The following is a 21,160-nucleotide window of genomic DNA, read 5'->3' as shown; positions in this document are numbered from 1 at the left end:
TATTATTATTATTATTATTTTTTTTTTATTATTATTTTTTTTTATGTTGTAGATAATTCTCTTGTTATCGTTATTGTCTTGTTATCGTGTTGCACTGTAGAGTTTTTGTCACTAAAACAAATTCCTCGTATGTGCAAAAATACCTGGCAATAAAGTGATTCTGATTCTGATTCTGAAGTGATAGTAGTTGTTAGAAAGACACCATATAACTCGCCAGTGCTAAAATATAGAAATGAGTCATTTTTGAGACTTTTTGAGCTTGCTATACTATCATGTTCACGAGAGGTCGATAATAGAATGTATTTAACGCAACTGTAACATACTATTTTCCTCAATGTTATACCAAATCTATGACAGCAATTGTCTATCCGCTACATTTTAAACAGTGTGTCAGCAGACAAGGGTTAGCATCTAGCGTCAACGGAAAACAACAAAATGGCTACCGTGTGAACTCTGTTCTGTCAAAGAAAGGTCAGATTTGTCAACGCCGTGAGATTTCAATGAAATACTTAACCATGACTCTCGAATAAGAGCTTCGTATAGAATAACGTACAGTTTGTTGTGTTTGTTTTAATACGGTAACTCATTGATCCAATGTATTTGATTTTTAAAACGACTGCAAATTCGTGTTTTCGTCGACTCCGTCAGCAGAATATATTCGTTAAGATGTTTCGTGTTTGTTGTGGAATTATCTGTTCGCTAACGTGAATGTGTTTTGAAATGCTAAACGTGTCTTGACTGCTGTTTAAGATAAAGCTGAAATGATATATACACACAGTCCAAGGTAAGGGAAGGTTGAAGCGATATAGGTTTAATCGAAATGAACACGTTTTGGAAAAGTAATAACTGCTAATCTAATACGTAGCATTTTTGTTTCAATTGTATACAAATGTTAACTCCCTTTAATAATCCGACCTGCTAAAATAAGACTTTTGCCCGTTATTGTCACGATCGCCGTCCAGAAACGAAGAGCGGTCAAACCATTTCAGATCCAAGATGGATTCGGCTGCAGGACGTAATCACGTAAAAAACATCAGATCTATTTTGGGCCATGCATTTTGGCGGGGATGCTTGTTGCTGCATGGTAAATGTCAGATATCAGATCACCATGGCAACAGCAGAGAGCCGCGCGTTCGCCACGAGACGACACAGCAGTGATACTGACTTGGCAGATTTGACCAGAATAAACAGCATCCCGTACGTCTTCTTAATAGTGCACGAGTGAAACGAGAGGATCTCGCCTTGAGCCTTCAGAAGGTTTCGAGGATGGTGGTGCTTGGGTCGGCGTAGTAGAACAACTCTAACTGTCGACTAAAACTAAAACCTGAACGTTGGAGTCATTTTCCTGATTTTAATTCATTTAATATTGTGTTACTTCGTCTGGTTCAGGAGACCAACATGTCAAAGCGGGAGCTCTTTAATTCTCAACAAAGAGCCCGTGCGACCTTTCCTTTTTCTTTTCTTGATCAAATCTGATCTAGAAAGGCTTTCGAACAAAGAACCAAGTGATGCTGACGATCAAAGGGCCACGTTTCTAGCCTTTTAAGTTTCGTTGGCGCCTTGGGATTAGACATCTGATGGGATCGAGTCTTTTGACAAAAATTCATGAATCAACTCATTTAAAAATGGGAATATTAACGTAGCACTGTGAGAACTGCTAAGCTGCGTATTAAGTTACGTAAAAATGTCACTCGATTGATAGTATTGCGGCTTTATGGAGCAGAGATGTGGGACGACACAGGCAATAAACATGGGCACTACAAAACTTAGTGTACTTCTAATACTGTCTGCTAATAATCGATTATTTAGGATGTGCAGATCCATTCATTTATTGAGTGATTCTTTTTATAGCTACCTTTAAAAACACTGCTCACGTTGGCAAATAAAGCCTATAAATTTTCCAGCTTATGTTTTTCTCCTCCTACTCATTTTCTCTTCGGAGAACTAGCGATTCACGAACCGGTTTATTCGAACCGGTTCTTAAGATTCACTAGAACCGAATCGCAGAGCGTCGAGCGGGAATCACCGGACCAAGCAGAGAACTCTGCTCGTGAGGTTTGAATGTTGCGCAACCTACAACTAAACAGAGAAGAAAAAAAATACACAAAAGCATGCTTTATTTACGTTCTGGTACGGACCGGCGTCCGAATCGGTTCTTTGAATCGAATCGACCAAACGAATCGATTCCCCAAACGGATCCTCTCGGCGCTTGGAGAGACGCGTCGGGGTGTGTGATCCTTAGCAGATGCAGATTTATTGTATTAAACAGCCATCGTTTCGGCTTCTTAACCACAGAGACGCCGCGGCCCCGACTGGTTTCCATAAAGCCACAATGCGTTTGTAGTGCAAGAAGAATCATGTTCGCGGCGTTAGTCCTCGTTTCTTCATTGATGGGGTTGCGCGTCACAGGTGAGGCTAAAAACAATATCGACATCGTCTGTTTGCATAAATTTGTGCATAATTCCTTAATAATTTCCTTTTTTGATATTGCACTTGGTGAACCGGGCGTTTATCTGGCGAGTACGCGGCGTGCTTTTAATAACGCGGGGTGAATGAAATCTGTTTATTATAACTTAATGAACAGAACAGTGAAATATCCTCACCTCTTTTCGACAGGGAAATGTTTATATTTATAAATTAATAACGCACCCAAGGGCAACGATTCCTGAAGCTGTACTGTAGAAACAGTTATTGCACATATTATTTCTATTATTCTATTATAGTATTATTATATCGTCTTATGCCTGTGTATACTGTGTACAGCATTACTGTAATTGATATGATATCGCATTCGGTTACACCGCGTAATTATGGTTATGCTTACATATCTTACTTATCTAGCACTTAACATATTAATTATTTGCAGTAATTATTCAATGAGTCAGAGTCAATATTTTTTCAGAGTCAATGTTTTGTTTATACGTTATACAGGTTTTATTTGTCGTTGACTGATGTTATATTGGAGGCTATTCCATCATCTTTGGGGTCCAACGTTTTAATAAATTGAAAAATATATACGTTTTTTAATGTACAAAATGTTTCTATGGATGTTAAAGGTTCTTCTCGGAACCGTAGATGCCAGTAAAGAATCTTTATTCCAAGGGCATTTATTTCATTTGGTTTCTCAGGTTTCTTATTTTGTTGGCTCCAAGTGTCGTGTTTTATTGAACATCGATATCTGTTTCCTGTATGCGTGATCAATAGGTGCTTTGCGCTGATACTCTTCAGCAAGCGGCAAGACTGGTTTCATTACAATTTCTGATTTTAATACAGATTTTCAAAGTAAGCCGACTGAAACCAGCAATGCTAGCAACGTGCCAAAACAACATAATGTAAAACAGACAGTCAACAGACTGTTCGAGATATTATAAAGTAATATCTAGTCGGTTTGTCTGTATTTCAGGGGGCGTCTTTGCGGACGATGAAGTTTATCGGATACCGCATCGGCGCTTGGCTAATGGATTGACTGGCTCTGCCTACCAACACATGGGTGTTCTCAGTCAGGAAAAGCCTTTGGGATTCAACGGGGAGCTGCTTCAGGTCCAGTCCCGTGGACGGGTGGCTAAGCTGTTTCTAGAATCCCATTTCCAGAGAACTCCGCAGAGGAAATCAGATGCCGGCTTCCTGCAAAGCGTCGACCAGGCGGAGAGCAAGCCTGCATCTGCCCACCATACGGTCGAAATGGTGAGCGCCTGCACGACTTGTGTTTTTTTGGTTGCTTTGAAAAAAACGTAGGATGAATTAATTACGAAATGAAACGGGTTGGATGGCATTTTTGCCAGCGCAAATGTTTTCTTATTTGAAATATTTTTTACTAAGTAGCTTAATGTGACTACTAGGACTAAGAATGCTACCATCAAAAACGGCTAGTTAGACGAGATGTCAATGCTGGCATCGATACTAAGTGGTTGCTAGGCTGTTCGAGAATGTTCGGTTGTTGTTAGGGTAGTTGTTCAGGGGTGCATTTACAACAACGTAACTTGCTGCTTAACTACCGTAACATAGGAGAAATTAACCACTCCCACACTTTGTTTTATCAACGATAAAAATCCAAGTTAGCTCGCATGTCATACTTACAAGAAACTACTCTTTTATCTCAGGTCAACTCTTTTATCCCGGGTCAACTCCGCTAGCTATCTTAGCTATCTTGGCATGAAAGGAGACTACCTTGATTTGCTGTCCCTCTTTCGTAAGTCTTCGCAAGTTTTTTCAGCTGCTTTATTGCGCACCAAGTAAAAAGTAATAAGTGCGACCACCTAAAGTCGCAATGAAATGCGGCAGGTGTATTGGATTACTGAAATGATTAAGAATCGTTTTTGACGCGTTGTTTGTTAATCGGACCTTGAGAGTCACCAGAGAGGATTTTTACTGGAACATTTTTATATTTTAGATATAGATAGTTTAGATATTTTGATGAAACGTTATGATAGAGTAACAATGCATGGTTTTTGTATGGTGGTTAAGGCATTAATAACAGTTTATATGCTTGCTTTATCTTCGATGTTGCGCCTGGCACTGAATATTTGGCAACTGTCTATACATACCAGATTGAATGATGGGAATGTGTTTTATGGTGGAGGGAGATGAACTCTCTCACCCTCAAAGGCAATTACACTAATGCACCTGATGCGAGACCTCTGGAAGCTTCCGCACTCCCACGAGGTGTCCAAAAAAATCAATCACGGCTCGCATATATCACCACTTCAGCGCATGAGAGTCGCGCATTTATTTATTTATTTGCTTTAATGCCGGCGAAGCTTAATACGGGATGTGCTCGGTGCACAAAAGGTCATTGCAATTTGCCTGTCAAAATGAATGCAGGTTTGAGAGCTACTTCAGTGTGGGTGGTAATTAAAGTCAACACCGAATCAACATCAGCCCTGTATATGTCTTGTATGTCCTGCTCTTGTTGACTTTTACTTTGTAGATACTTTGTGTTATTGCTTTCCCTCATTCGGTCATCATGGTTTGCACCTGGGTTTTTTATAGCCATTGAACGTATTCCTACACCTCATGACCGTTTGCTCGAATTATGGGTTTAACTTTCGTTAAGCTGTAACGACATAGTTTGTACCTAAACGGTCCATTTTGGTACCTTAAAGTAAAGTGTACATATTTGAACCTAATAGGTGCAAAATTGTACCTTTGAAAAGTGACAGCTTTATTTCTGTGACTATAGTAAAAGTATAGTAACCATGTTTTTTTTTTTTGATGTATTGATCACTATACCATTTGTTTACCAACAGTTTTACTCCAAATACCGCGGTTAAATTACGATAGGGTAACAAAATGATGGTTAATTCACAGTTTGCCGTAAGTACAGTAAAATTTATTAATTTTACTATAGTTAATTTTTGCCTGAAATTTTCATTAACTTACGTGATACTATTTCGAAGGAATTTCCGTCTTTTGACTGATAATAGGCTAAATTGTATTTACCTGTGAAAACAAAGAAAATTAGATTATGATTTTTAATTGGAAGTGCCACCTACGATCAAAGACATAGAAGGCTTTAAATAAAAAACGAAATATCGAGAAAATCACCTTTAAACTTGTCCAAATGAAGTGCTTAGCAATGCACATTACTAATAAAAAATTATGTTTTTATATATTTATGGTAAAAAAAAAATGCATTTATGAACCACTTTTAATCAGAGTGAAAACAGCACAGAGAAATAACAATTAAAAACCACGTAATAATTTTAGATGCAACTATACGTGCTTTGTCATATATTTAACATTTTTTTGTCATTAATCATAGATTTTTGTTGTTATATTTATATCCCTGACACAATGATTATTTAATAATTGAGAATTTATTACCTTTGAATGAATCTCTTTTTTCATGTAAGTAGCCTATCATTAGTTTGCAGTTTTTTTTGTTGAAAATCATTGTTGCAACTTGTCATTGCAACATTTCATACCAATGTTACTTTGTTAGTGGTATATATTATCAAAAAAATGGTATCTGCTTCAGACCTCATTACCTCAATGTGACAGACACTGTGAAGTTTCTCACAATCAAGTGGATGTTATTGACGTTTAAATGTGGTCATGTGTTTATGTTTAATCTGTCTAAGTCACAGACGATGTGAACGAATCGGTGTCGCCCCTTAGTTTCAATAAGACCTCTTTTCGACAGAGGAGGCAGTTCTGACTTCTGAAAGTAACAGTATTTCATTGTTTTCAACGTTCGGTGATCTTTATCTCGAAAGATTTATGAAATGAGGCCTTTAAAGTCGTGCAAATGTTTAATCCTCAGTTGCGTCACACGGGGTTGTCCCTGTTCTTCTGCCTCTCTCGGTTCCCTTTGTGGTTTGGGAGACGCAGTCAATGAAAGATTTGTTTCAAAAGGTTTCTTGTGATCTTTGATGTCAGTGTTCCTCTAACTTCTGATGGTGTAGCTTCTGCTCGCACCACCAGAGTGCACTCTCCCCGGTTTTGTCCCATATGTAGTCTTGTGTAGACATGAAGCAGTCAGTAGCATACTTACTGCGAAGTCTTGTCAGTCTAGCTGTACTCAAGTACATCCATTTCAATGGATTTTAAGTTTTGGTACATTTCTCAGGTCAGAATCGAAGTTCTCAAAACTACCTGACCCTCTTGCAATCAAACTCCCACATACGCTGAGGTAACCTACAAAAATTACAGCGTAGAAATAAATAAATTTGTACTTTTGAAAAGACGTATGGCATACATAAGAAGTGAAGCCTTGTGCGTTTTAGTACTGTAGCTGTAATCCAAACTGTAGTCATAAAAAGATCAATAGATTGACGGATGGATGGATAGATAGATTAGAAATCAAACTGCTTATTTGGGTTCGGTTGTAAAAGATATACTTCACGCGCCATTCTTCGTGGTTTTAGGAGGAGAATGATGACATCGAGCTGTATGTGTCGTCTGTTGGAGCATCAGAACCTGTGGCTCACGAGGAAATGATCCGGTTGCTCAACATCAACACGCTTCACCACAGCCCTGGGCTGCCTGCCACCACTGAAGCGTCCACTGAGGTTTGTGTCTCTTACGGCCTTATGGTAAAGTTACAGTCAGCTGTAAAAATGGCATAACACACTCTCGTCGCGCAGGATAGCATTAGGTGACTAAAAATGGTAGCAGAGTAACAGTCCCGCCTCCTACGTATTGACCTTTTCTGGCAAAGCGGTCCGATTTGCATCAGTGGGCCGCAATGAGAGCCATCATAAGCTTGATCTATTCGTGCTGTATGTCCAGAGTCTAGGATTTTCCATCATCTGAATTGATTCACTCTATCATTTGTATCGTCTGAACCCCTTTTGAAGATTAATAATAAATCAAAAAGACCTTAAGACTTTTAAGAGGTTAAAGTGTTTTTATTTATCGCATTTTAATTTGTGCTGCTGATGTCTTGTTTTCTTTACAATATAACATAAACCCAAATCTAGAGAAGATCCCCTTCGAAATTGGCCAAATTAAGTTCAATGCACATTACTAATAAAAAATTAAGTTATTAATCGATAGCTCTTTGAAATTCGACAAACGGATCAACACTGTGGTCAAATCTCATTTCTTTCGTCTAAAATCAATCGCTAAGGTTAAACCATTTCTGTCCTCCAGTGATTTCGAAAGGCTTTTATCTTTGTAAGACTGATTATTGTAATTCACTGCATGTGGGTGTTGGTCAAGCGTTGTTATATCATCTTCAATTGGTTCAACATGCGGCTGCTGGGGTTTTAACAGGTATTCCTAAAAAAAACTGCATGTATAACCGATTTTAGCCTCACTTCAGTAGTTGCCAGAATTGACTTTAAATGACTAATTGTTGTATTTCACGCATTGCATAACATGGCCCCAACTTACTTACATAAACATACATTCACGGTACGAAATTTACAAAATCTCTTCATGGACTGTGACCTTCACTTAATATAGTAAGGATTTTTGGCATTAAAAGAAAAATCGATAACGTTACAGAAGGTTATAGTGAGAGGTTATAAAAATATAATGAATGTTGAATAAAATGAAAGATTACGTATTTAATCTAAAGGGTATAATGCTTTTTAGCACATCGTAATGCACTATATAGCATACTGCTGATGTTTTGATGTTTTTAATATTATTAATTACACAATTATTGTAGTGTTTATCCATTTTTAAAATTGTACTTTTTTGCAGTAACGAACAGTACGATTATTAACGTAGTCTCTGCATTAATATCACACAACTAAAGTTAACTGAATATAGCACATTATCTCACAGGACTCAAGTACAGGTGCGTTTGTGTTACAGGACGTTTCATCCAGTGTGTGCGCGTGTGGGCAGATTGAGGGGTGGAGTCAGCTTCTGTCTAGTCCAATGTCAATGTCTTCCTTAAGATCGCACTTGTTGATCCTTGTATCACTTTTACTTAAGCACGCTATAAATGTATATGCCTGATGTAGCGCCGCAGATCTGCTTGACACTGTTGGATTCCAAGACCGTTAATGTGCTTGTCTTCTTTCTGGCTTTGAGCAGAAGACTGTTTTCAAAGATCACCATGAGAAGAACGGCATTTGGGGTAAAGACGGCTTCTATGTGCTGGTTATCTGCCTCACAATATTCATCATCGTTTTCACCTGTTTAATGGTATGTATCTCTCACAGTCTTTTACCATACGCTTGATTTTTGCGGTATGTGATGCTACGTGGGAAGATGCAACCCTCGAAAAGAATATTTGAGCAGTTTGAGTTAGTGAAATGAAGTTGTCGCTTGTTTCGTTGATTTATCAACTTTGCTTCAGAAGCTTCTTCTAAAATTCCTTCAGAGAAACACTAATTGATTCTAAGATTCTAAGGAGACATATTTTAGTTCGTATTGAGATGCTTGACTTCTGATGTGGGAATACTGGAATATTATTACTATTATTATATATTTAAAAAAATAAACTTCTGACAATACAAAAATATGCTTTACACTAATAAAATAAAATAATTAATTATTGAAACTTCATAAGATGATTTAAAATTTTGCTTTAAATCAACTTCCTTTGCTTTTTCTATATTGTCATTATTCAACTCAAGCCACTTCAGTGTTTGGTTCCCGGTTTGCTCTCCTCTTTTATCTCGGTGCTGTCTTATAGAAGACACTGAGATATTAAAGAGACGGTTGAAATATTCGATAGTACTTCCTGTTTAATGCTTTTCTCAGCAGAAACCCTTGTGAAGTAAACGGCAAAAAGTCTGTACGCACTGAAGACGCTTGGGTTGTATTATACTGTGAGTAATTGTGAGAAAGACCCGAACAGATGCAGAGACACAGGATATGATACAGAAAGAGTCATTGCAAAACGGATGTATTGTGGCAGAGGAAGTCGCATGGTTTCCTCTAGTGGTTCAGCATTTTAAAGGGATCAGCGCTGCCATCTTGACAGTACCTGACTCTGACCTCCTATTGGTCGACTTTTGCTCTTAACGTTTAAGTCTGGCTTAAGTCCGGTAATGACATCATCGAGCGTCCTTAGAGCACCCATGGTCTCGGGCGCTGATGGACTGAAGGGCTTAAGGAGTAATTACCACGTTGAGCCGCTCACAACGACAGGACCGTTGAAGCATCATTAGCATTGCGATACAGTATATATAAATATACTGTATACACTAACTAAAATATCAGGCTTCAGATGCTTACTCATGTTTTTCCCTACCCAGCAGAGTAGTATTTCATTTATAAAACTGATTAGAAACATACTTCAAACAGAAAATAAAATTTAAGCTCATGTATTTTTATTGTATTTGGTTTTTTAAATTTTACTTTTATTTTATTTTATATAAAAATGTTGGTTCACCCTAAAATGAAAATGCTGTCATTAATTACTCACACTCATGTCAAGACCTTCCTTTATTTTCAGAACATAAATTAAGATATTTTTGGTGGAAGCTGAGAGCTTTCTGAACCTTCCGAAGTCCAGAAACATCGGTAAAACAGTCCATATTACATCAATGGCTCAATTTCAATTTTGTGAAGCTATGAAAATATTTTTGTGCGCAAAAAAAAACATCTTCCACCATCTTCCACCATCTTCCAGTATTACAATGCATATGCACTCTTTACCCTAACTGTAAACATTACCCCCAGTCCATTGCTCCCACCAATGATGCCGATTGCGTTGGATACTTTCCTAAATGGTGAAAAACGTAAGTCGGAGGATACTTGTTTGTAATTTTTGTTTTCTTAGCTCACGAAACGTTTTCTCGTAGCTTCGCAAAATTGAAGTTTGAGCCTCTAATGTCACTTGGACTACTTTACCGATCTCCTTTTCTTAACCCGGGAAAAATTCAGTTGCATTGCTGCTTATGGAGGGCTCTTAGATTCTGCAAAAACTATACAAAAATAAATGATGGTCTTACGTAATTAATGACAAAATTTTCGGTAACACTTTCTATAAAGCCTTTATGTATAAGGAATTATAAGGGTATTCTTAAGGCTTTATAATGAATGAATAATGCCTTATAAATAACTAATAATATAATCTCATGAATATGAATAAGTTTTAATGTGTCGTAATATTTACTCATTTGAGCTTTTAAGATATATAAGCTAGTAACATGTATGCTAATGAACAAACAATACATAGAAGTGTTACATTATTACATTATTTGTGCACATAATAAATGATTTACACGGGTATAAAATTGAGAGCTAAGCTGTAGAATATGGTTAAGAGCAGAAATGTTAGTAACAGCAGTAAGGCGGTTGAGGTTAAGCAAAAAAACATTTTGAGGCAAGTAGCGATGAGGAAGTGTTGTGTAGTTCAGATAGCATGATGAAATGTCCTACGAGGTCTTAACAGTCAACTGTGGATTACAGGAAACTTTACCTATACTGACGTGAATCTGCTAGAAGATGAATCATATTATATGGTAATGATTTAAAATATGTATACATAGTTTGGAGCACAAGTTAATATTTTTAATTTATTTGAAAGCAGCTCATCAAAGCTGAAGTCATCAGTGTCACAGGATTCTTCAGAAGTCATTCAGTACGCTTATTTGGTGAATTATTAAAAATTACGTTTTTATTAATATAATCAAAGAAAACATTTGTTAAATATCAAAAACAACGTTTTCTTTGATGATATAATAAAAACTTAATTTTAAATAAATAATTCACTTATTCGAAACTGATCTTTTGCAACATTATAAATATATTTACTGTCACTTTTGATAAATTTGATAAATTTTTTCCTTATTTTAATATTTATTTAATATTTCCTTAGATAAAAGTTTATTTTACCCCCATGCCTAAATCTTAGCTACTAGAATAGTGATATATCAGGGTTTCCAACAAATTATTATGCAGCACTATTATTCTTAACATTTATAATAAAAAGTAAATGTTTCTTGAGCAGCAAACCAGCATACAATATTAGTATGCTTTATTAAAGATGATGTGACACTGAAGACTGGATTAATAAATTATTGAAATTAATAATTGAATAAAAGTCAATTATGTGTGAATTTAATGAATTAAGCAATGTAATTCATTAATTTATAATGTATTAAGTGCATTTGAATAAAATAAATAAATAGAATTAGCAGTTTATCTCGCTGTGTGTGTTTGAATCTAATGTTTAAAATGAATTTATTTAAAAAATATTAAATTAAGCCCACCCCACCAGTAATAATAATAATAAATACAAAATAAAGACATTTTCATAACATCTTGTTGCAAAACAACAACAAATAAATAAATAAAGGACAATCGTCATTTATGAGAGTTATAAAAAAGTTTTAATAATTTGTACAATGTAATTTCCTTCCTTTCCTCAGGTGCTTTACCGAATAAAGGAGAAGGAATTCTTGGATCATCAGCTAAAAGACCCGTCCCAGCCTATCCGGGACGTGCAGCTGGCACCCATCCCTGTTCATGGTGCTCAGCCCCCTCTGACCCTCAAGAACAGTATGGTCCAGGCCAACCAGACGTCCAAACCCAGTGCCGCCCATTCTACCAGCAGCACTAGCGCCCCGTCCTGTAACATCAACATCCATCAGACCCATTCCATCGTGACAACGTCAGAGCCTCAGTGCCCACCTGGCCACTCTGTGGCTGAGCTCAAACCCACTGTGTCCTCCACGCATTCACCCTTCAGGATGAAGCCGGTTGCAGGCCTGCAGGAACGGTAAGCCTTTCTATTATGCGCTCGAGGGCGTTCGAAAACAATGCTGACTGATACGGAGAATAAGTCACTTGGGAGTGGACTTTGTGGTTTAGAACTTTTCAGATGGGTTTCATTCTCAAACAGATATGTTGTGCATCAAAGGAAGTCGAGAGTGTAAAAAGAAGAAAAAAGCTAAAAGATATTTAGAAGAATCTGCTTTTTTAAGGCGCGCTGTGAGAGGATTGATTCTGTTACTGACTCTTGTGTGCTGTAACTAAATGAAATCTCCCAGGATGGAAAATAAGACTTCAGGCATCTTAGCTTGTCAAGATTTTAATGACATAACCAAGCCAGGTACACCTTATGACAGGGCTTCTCGCTCTGGCTTTATCTAGATCCATTTTCCTGTAGAGTTTAGCTCCAGCCTATCAAACTCACCTGCTCCCGGAAGTGAAAAATCGCTGCCTTCGGAAGATGCATTCCATAGTTGGAAGGCATCGAGTCACGTCTGAATCCAATGTCAGCTTCACTTCCTTTTTGCTGAGTTGCCTTCATAGACATTTGCTACCTTTGATATCCCAAAATCCTAAAGATAGCATCTGAATTTTGTGTTTGTGTGCAAATGTATGCTTCCGACCATCTATTTTCCACTTTACTTGAGCAAGAAATTAGTACTGTAGGAATTAAATATTCACTTAGCTATCACCAAATCTCACTGATGCTGCAGAAGCAATCCCATAATCAGTTTTGTGAGGCGTCTTTATGCGCAGATCATTTCCTCATAAGGCAGCGACGTAACAAGTAAACAGCCTAGACTTTCAGGTGTGGCCAATTAATCCTGGAGACCTTGATTAACTTGTTCAGGTGTGTTGAGTTCAGGGTTGGAGCTAAAGTCTCTCTATGGCCAGATTTGAGAACCCCAGCTTTATTTATCATCATAAAATGTTTCTGTTCAGCCAATTTATCTTCAAACCATACTGCCAAAAAAGTAAAAACTCAATTTGATTAGTCAAATCATTCTTAAATAATGCAGGATTTGAAAATGGAAAAATCTCAACAGTGCTTAGCTGTATTAAACAAATCCTGGTTTATGTCTTGATAAACAAGCTGAGGGTACTTGCACAGTTAGTGGACACTGCCACCTAGAGGAAATATGAAAATGACTTCTTATGCTTAGAAGTTTATCTTGTTTGATTTAGCCCCAGTTTCAAAGTCAATGTCAAAACTGTTTTAACTAAAAAAAATCTTAAAATATGTCTATGCCTTTGTTTTTTTTGTCACCTTCTGTTCACCACTTGTTAAAACAACTAAATCCTAAAGGAATATTCCCCAAAGCCCCTTTTTCATGGCAAAAGGTTGACGGTTTATGTTTGTAATAGTATTTGTACCATTCAAGAATTTCGAATCTCTGTGATAGTTTCTATTTTTATTTTAGCAGGGAGTTATTTTGCTCTTTGGCTATTTTACCACAAAATACTGTGTTTTACAGACACACCAGTACAAAACCTGGTATGCGTTTTTGGCACCACGGGGTATAACTTTGTGCATAGAAGATTGAGGTGAAAATTAGAATTAAACGTAAAATTATAGCTGTTGTTACGATATTCCCCGTTATTCTGAGAGCCATGTTACCAATTATGCCATTGTTGGCGGAACATTGTTGAAAACCTACTTTCTCAAACTCCACTTAGACCATTGGTCCTAATTTATGAGTTTGCAAGTTACGGGTTTTATTTCGCCAGACCAAATTTTCATTATTTAACAAACTAATGAGTTGGCTGACATGTTGGAAAAACTATATCTCTGCAATGCGTGTTAACACAAAACTTTGTTTAAGTAATTGTCTCCCTACATTGACACTATTGACATCTACTGGTGACCCACACTGAAACATCAGCAGCGCCGCTAAAAGTAATAAGAAATTAGATCACATTACAAATGGTTGTATTTATAGGTTATTTTTTTTATGGTAACACAATGCTGCATCAGGAGCTGAGGCTATGACGTGACGTGTGCAATCACGCTAACCTTTGTGCAGATGAGGAGACCACAAATAGGCAACTGCATCATTGTTTTCTCAGACTCTTAGTCTTCAAGAAGACTCTTTTCTGTGTTTCAGTGTTTCTCTTTTTCTCAGTTTCTGTGGGAAAAGAGTAGGAGACCGGATGCCTCTTTTCTCATAAATGTTTTTAGCCAGTTAGAGAGTTCAAAACTTCTTTCTTTTAACCTGGCCTTACCACCTTGCACCTTCAGAAAGTACAGGGATGAAGCCTTGGCTGTCTTGCTTAAAGGCGGTATAGTTCAAATGTTTAGCTGTCTAATACACTGTGTCAAATTGAAATGGCAGTGAAAGTAAACCTTCAAAGATTCATTCTTCCACACTTACCCGACTGTGTTTTGTACATTTTTTTCACATATTCATGTCTGTGTTCTCACGCAGACGTGGATCTAATGTGTCGCTGGTTCTGGACATGAGTGCTTTGGGTTCAGTGGAGCCTTTGAGTAGTGGGGTCGTGACCCCACGTGAGCGTGTAACTCAGGAATACCTGCAGTCAGCTGGTCGGGTCCTCTCACGGCAACAGCTTCGTGACGTCACACTGAACACACAGATGTTACATGCAGAGTTTGCCGTAAGTAACACGCCAGTGCACCCCTAAGTTAAGTTCAGCATTAATGTGTTTGAGGTTGCCTTTACTTAATCACAGATATTAGTTGGGGTTCAGTTAGACACGTTTTAGTGCTTATCATGACAGTTTGACAATTTCCATTGTACTTCCATTAATCATTTTTTATCCACAGGAAATTCCAATGAACTTCGTGGATCAGAAAGAACTGGATATCCCAAATCATGGATCAAAAAATAGATACAAGACCATTTTGCCAAGTTAGTATCAGAATTTCCAATGAATAGCATTTAAATACATATATATATATATATATATATATATATATATACATATATATATATATATATATATATATATATATATATATATATATATATATATACAGAAATGATCATAAAATTCACATTTAATTTCAGATCCACATTCCAGAGTTATTCTGAAGACTAAGAACTCAAACGACCTCTTCAGCAGTTACATTAATGCCAACTACATAAGAGTAAGTTAAGCTTTCAGTGACACACTCACAAATTCCTCAATAGCCCATGACCTTTATGAGGAAACCTAACTTAAATCTATGACCATCTATAAGAAGAGTTTAGTTTCATCTCAAAATTACCTGAGTATACAAAAGAGTCTTGCTGGTCTAACCAAGTTTGGCTCTGTTATGCCATGAAATATGTTTAAATTGAACACGTGTTCTATCCAGGGCTATCTTAGAGATGAGAGAGCATTCATTGCCACTCAGGGTCCAATGATCAACACGGTGAACGACTTCTGGCAAATGGCCTGGCAAGAGGACTGCCCTGTCATCGTCATGATTACAAAACTGAAAGAGAAAAATGAAGTAATTTTCAATACAAATATCTATAATGTTATTAAATAGACTGTGGATGTGACAAACATTGTTTTACTTTTTTCAGAAATGTGTTCTGTACTGGCCTGAGAAGAGGGGGATCTATGGAAGGGTGGAGGTCTTTGTTAATAATGTGAAGGAATGTGACCACTATATAATCCGCTCCCTAATACTAAAGGTATTTGCATTTTTATAAAAATGTGGTAACACTTTATTTTAAGGTGTCCATAATACAGAGTAATTACCTAGTAAGTACTTAATAGTAGCGGTTGTACTTACATAAAACAAAATGTACATATTAAGTAACTAAGTTATGAAACTTACACTTTTAATTATGTAGATGTAATAGATGTTTTATCAGGCACACGCCTGGCCCTAAGTTAACGTCCGGTCTATGTTTGTTTATCGGTCTAGTTAGTGCCGCCAACTACAAACGTAGCTAATGATGATTTAGTAAAGTTGGTCTCAAGTTATTGTGCTGTAGGATGTGTTTCCCATACATTCATTTATTTGTGGCGCAATATCAAAACTTTGTTGAATTAACATGAGGACGTAATAACTTAGTTACATGACAAGGACATTTTATTTCATGCAAGTACAATGTCTAATACTAAATACCTAATTATTTAATTAATCTGTATTATGACACCTTAAAATAAAGTGTTACCAAAAAGGTTATTTATTCACTTTGGCAGACACTTCTATCCAAAGGGACTAAAACAAGTAGAATTGGTTAATCTTAATAAAAATACAATTGTCAGGTACTATATTGGAGTAAATGTTTTTGTCTCTCCAGCAAGGAGGCCAGAGTCGTAAAGTGCAGCACTACTGGTATACTTCATGGCCGGACCATAAGACCCCAGAGAGCGCTGGACCCCTGCTGCAGTTAGTGAATGATGTTGAGGAGGACCGGAGAGGCTTTACATCCTGTGGACCGGTTATTGTGCATTGCAGGTAAAGGAGCTTACCAGCAAAATATTATCTACCAGTTAACACTTTTCTACCATTACGCGACATGCATAGTATTGTCCATATAATATAGTAAATAATAGTCATGATTCAGTTAAAATAAAAATATAAAAGCAATCATTAACCATTGAAATTAACTTTTCTTTGAACTTTTGTAGTGCTGGAATTGGTCGGACGGGGTGTTTCATAGCCACAACAATCGGCTGTCGTCAGTTGGAGCTGGAGGGAGTTGTGGATGTGTTGGGAATTGTGTGCCAACTTCGGACAGACAGGTACAACAAATGCTTGAGATGAAAATGCATTTTTTCATCTTGATTTTTCTCCTCTTTAGTTAAAAAATGTTGTCTATTTGGCAAGGTTTGTACAGCACAGTGGTCAGTTACGGTTGTTTTTATTGTACTTAATAATAAAATATATAAAATATAAAATTTTGATTTGAAAGTACTAGGATAGTTCATCCAAAAGCAAACATACTTTCATCATTTACTCTGCCTATAATGTTGTTCCAAACCTGTATGAAGTTCTTTCTTCTGCTGAACAAGAAGAATATGTGAGTAACCAAACATGTTCTGGTCCTCACTGATTTCCGTTGTGTATTGTCCTATGGAAGTCACCCGGGCCCAGCAACTGTTTGGTTACCCACATTTAAAATATCTAGTAACAGAAAACAGGTGTCTAATATGAAACCTGATATTACACCTCACACCTGACGTAACACCCTGATTGGAGGATTGGCTGACCAAATACAAGCTATTGTAAGGATGAAGAATGAGTCTGGTGGAGCTAAAGAGAGTGAAGGGTTAGGGAGAAGGGAGAGCAGGAGGAGGTCTGGAAGACTGGTAAAATCAAAGTGACAGTGGACCAAGGAAAAGCTAAAGGAACAAGGGAGCCTGAGGGATAACAGACCAAAGTAGAGCAGAGGGAGCGATGAGCTTGCGTGTTGACAGATTCAACAAAGTCATGGGCTCCAGGAGCTGGAGGTGGACCAGCACTGAGTGCTAAGAACCAGGAAGCTCAGGGTGGAGTGGGTGTGCTAGATGGAGCCAGATAATAATGAGAAGTTGAGATGGAGAGAAACACTGGCGAAAAGGAGCCAAGAAGTGGAACCGGCGAAGACAAAGGAACAAGGGAGCCAGGGCCAAACCTTGGAGATTGAAACATGGACAGGAAAACACTACAGACAATCCAGCTCTATAAAATTCAGCCCCAGGATGCACTTGCCGGCAGCCTTTTGCTGTGGGTTCTTGGTTTGTGGTGGGCATAGACTTTGACTCTGGGTCCGTAGGTGGCGTAGGCTCTGCCCTTGGAAGGATTGGAGTAGACAGTTGGACTTGGAAAGTTGTTGGATAGTCTCAGACATGGTTAGTTTCTATATTCTCCATGACAAAATAGATCATAGTTGGTTTATTGTACTGGGCTACTGTGATTATGTCCCGTCCCAGTGAGAGGGAAGCGTACATGTAGTTGTTGAATTCCTGTGAATGTGTCTACCCCTAAATACTTGATGGAATAAGTAAAAAAGATATCTTTCATATATCATTCCAGGGGGTAGCCAATCTTATGGAGGTTTAATAGTTAGTCCCTAACTAGGCTAAACACATACATTTAGTCCTGGTTACACAAGCAGGGCTTAAGCTTTGCAGCTCAGTCATGCAATTTAATCTGTTGATTCATGTTTGGAAGAAAATCTGGTTACACTTTATTTTAATAGTAACTTTGCAACTACATGTCTACTATATGTCAGCTAATTCTCATTCATTTGCAACTACATATCTACTAACTCTCAGAGTAGACTGTAAGTGTAGGTTGAGGTCAATAGAATAAGTTGAAATATACTCGCAAAGTTTCTTATAGTAAATATGTTGTATGTTTTGGGCCCATCAAAATAAAGAGTTTTCAGATATTAAGCAGGCAGTCTACTAATACTCTAATGAATACTAGTTAACATGCAGTTGTTAAGATAGTTACTGTTAGTAGAATGTCTAAAGTGGACTCTCCAAATAAAGTGTCCAAAAATCCCATAAAAACATCCTTTTTTTCAACAGATAAATATATAACAAGATTTTCTTCAAAATTCCCATTTTAACTGTGATTGTTGTTGCAAGGCTTGACCGTAATCATGTGGTATATTTTTCCACAGGGGCGGTATGATCCAAACGGAGGAACAATATGAATTTGTGCACCATGCCTTGAGTCTCTACGAAAGCCGCCTCCCTACAGAGCCTGGACAATAAACAGTTAGAGGAGCTTCAATTTTCGTACCAAGAGATCTGCTATTGCCATGCGTTTTCAGATTCAGGAGAGAAGGCAGTGGATAATGTTTGCGAAGATGGATCTTTGTGGAATTTTGTTATGTGAGTGTCAAGGCAAGGGTTGCACACATCATGACTCAATGTTTGCCGGAAGCCGTTATTGCCGGGAAATGCATTTCGTCATGACTTTTCAATAGCCTCTGCCATGCTTTTTAAGGCCACTAGTGTTAAAAGAACATGCCACTTTTTTGAAAATAGGCTCAATCTCCAACTCCCCCGGAGTTAAAAAGTCGAGACTTACTGTTTTTGAATCCACTCGATTTCCGAATCTGGCGAAAGCACTTTCAACAGTGTTTAGCATAGATCACTGAATCTGTTTAAACAAGATGCGTCTGGTCTAATCAGATTCAATGATCTATGCTAAGCTATGCTAAAAGTGTTATCGCCGGACCCGGAGATTGGCTGAATGGATTAAAAAAACTCAACTTTTCAAATGGAGCTGGAGAAATAGTATTCATTTAAGTGTCATTGTACAAGGTCTAGTTCCACTAAATAGCGCTTTTTTAACAGTACACACAGCTTAAAGCCTTTCATTTAGCTTTCTCTTTATTTTATCTGAATATAGCCTTGAAAACACGAACTGGGCATTTTGAAAATTCTGAATTGTCTCCATGATGCAGTATAAATGAGGCGTTAAAATTCTGTGTATCATAGTATGATCATCGGATGTTTCGTTAGAACACATATTTGTTTTTTTTCACTTTTGTACTTATTGGTTAATGATTTCTAGGCATATTTTAGAATTTTGAAAATATTCAGACTGTGTCTCCCGTGTTGCTGCTACTGAATCTACAGTACCGCAAATTAAATGTTTTGTTTGCTCTGAGGTTCGCAAATTGAATGTTATGAGAGAGAAGGACTGGATGCCTCAGAATTTCTATTGCGTTGGAGTTGCTGAATGCACATAACGACAAACCAACAGCAAACCCAGAACAAATGACTTTTATGAGTGGATTCCAACTGATACATATGGAATTTATGATCATTTGAATTGTTCTAGAGACTCAATAAATCGGTCAATGGTTCGTGAATTACTAAACAGATCAGAGTATAAATATCCAACCTAAAGAAATACCATCACAACATATTTGGGAAAGAAATATGTAATTATTTAAAATAACAAAAATTTTATAGAGTGTATAGAAATAAAATAATTCCAAAATATTAATAATAATACAGTTTTAGTGTGAAGGTTCATGTATTCTGGGACCACAAGGGTTTTGCTGCTAATACTCCAATTGTTTATGGCTTTAGGAATTAAATATGTTGTATGAAAGTGAATATTTCTAATGCATTTGTTTTCTATCGTATTTATTATTATAAAATCTATTGTTATTATTACATGATACTTTTATATACTATGGTTATTGTTAATGTGCACTGTTACGCTATATATTTTCCACTGTGTGGGCTCAATGTTAGGCAGTCAGTGACTTTCCTATTTATGCTTAATGATGAGTGATGTGAGTTGAATTCTGTAAATAATAACAATCTATCATATCCACAATAGTAATATTATCAACTGCACATACGGATGCCTCAGACAGTGAGGGTAGCAGCATAAGCAACCCAAACTGATGATCTGAGCTGTTTTTATATGATACTTTGGTTGTGGTAGAACCGATTAGTTATGTGTATTGGTACAGTACGTATATTAGAAATGCGTAACATGGTCCCAATAAAAACTTTAAAAGTTATTGATTAATGCTATACAGTTCTTTGTATTTACATTGTGTGTATGGTCCTATAACAATGTTAAACCATCACCTAAAGCCATAATATCTCATGTTTACATTTTTGCCACCGCAAGTTCATCCAATATGCTTATTCTGTTATTAACCTCTGTCGTGTGAAAATGTGTTTTTGTAAAGTGTAACTTTGCCTAGTCGGAAAGCAAAGTACAGGAATTATGATTCTGACTTTATGGTCATTACTGCCAATAAATCAACATGAGTTGTCATGTCTGAGTTTAATTATTTCTGTTCTAACACTTTTATTTTGATGTACTTTTCGTATAGTACAGTTGTGTGTGTGTGTGTATGTGAAATTAAGTGTGATATCGCAGTTGTGAACAGTTTGTTTGGCCGAGACAATTTGTGAGGTTGACTGAACAACCTAGGCTTAAGTAAAAGTTTAGAGCAAGAAGGTAGAACGTAACAACATTATGTTATAAATATATTCCATGTCCAGAATCGCTGAAGTTCAGACTGATGCTCTTACAGTTTATGGACTCAATCTGTATAGTCAGAGATTGATAACTGGACATCTGATAAATGTCAGTTTGACAGCG

General features: G+C 37.0%; 1 protein-coding gene across 2 annotated transcripts; it reads left to right on the top strand.

Annotated features, from left to right (window-relative positions):
- Positions 1-2,182: 2,182 nt before the first annotated feature.
- ptprr (protein tyrosine phosphatase receptor type R) lies at positions 2,183-20,830 on the top strand. Of its 2 annotated transcripts, XM_043237251.1 has the most exons (13): positions 2,183-2,409; positions 3,404-3,684; positions 6,867-7,010; positions 8,491-8,601; positions 11,781-12,130; positions 14,550-14,739; positions 14,909-14,993; positions 15,153-15,232; positions 15,443-15,580; positions 15,657-15,767; positions 16,386-16,543; positions 16,717-16,830; positions 18,699-20,830. In XM_043237251.1, exons 1-13 carry the CDS (start codon positions 2,358-2,360, stop codon positions 18,790-18,792), a joined length of 1,908 nt encoding a protein of 635 aa, XP_043093186.1. In that variant the 5' UTR covers positions 2,183-2,357; the 3' UTR covers positions 18,793-20,830. The 2 variants fall into 2 exon arrangements, with proteins under 2 accessions (XP_043093186.1, XP_043093187.1); XM_043237252.1 differs by lacking the exons at positions 6,867-7,010; positions 8,491-8,601.
- Positions 20,831-21,160: the final 330 nt, after the last annotated feature.

The sequence above is a fragment of the Puntigrus tetrazona genome, chromosome 4 (genome assembly GCF_018831695.1).
Source record: "Puntigrus tetrazona isolate hp1 chromosome 4, ASM1883169v1, whole genome shotgun sequence".
In the NCBI taxonomy this organism is placed as follows: Eukaryota; Metazoa; Chordata; class Actinopteri; order Cypriniformes; family Cyprinidae; genus Puntigrus; species Puntigrus tetrazona.
Note: the sequence above shows the minus strand (reverse complement) of the source record. Positions and strands in the feature narration are given on the sequence as shown.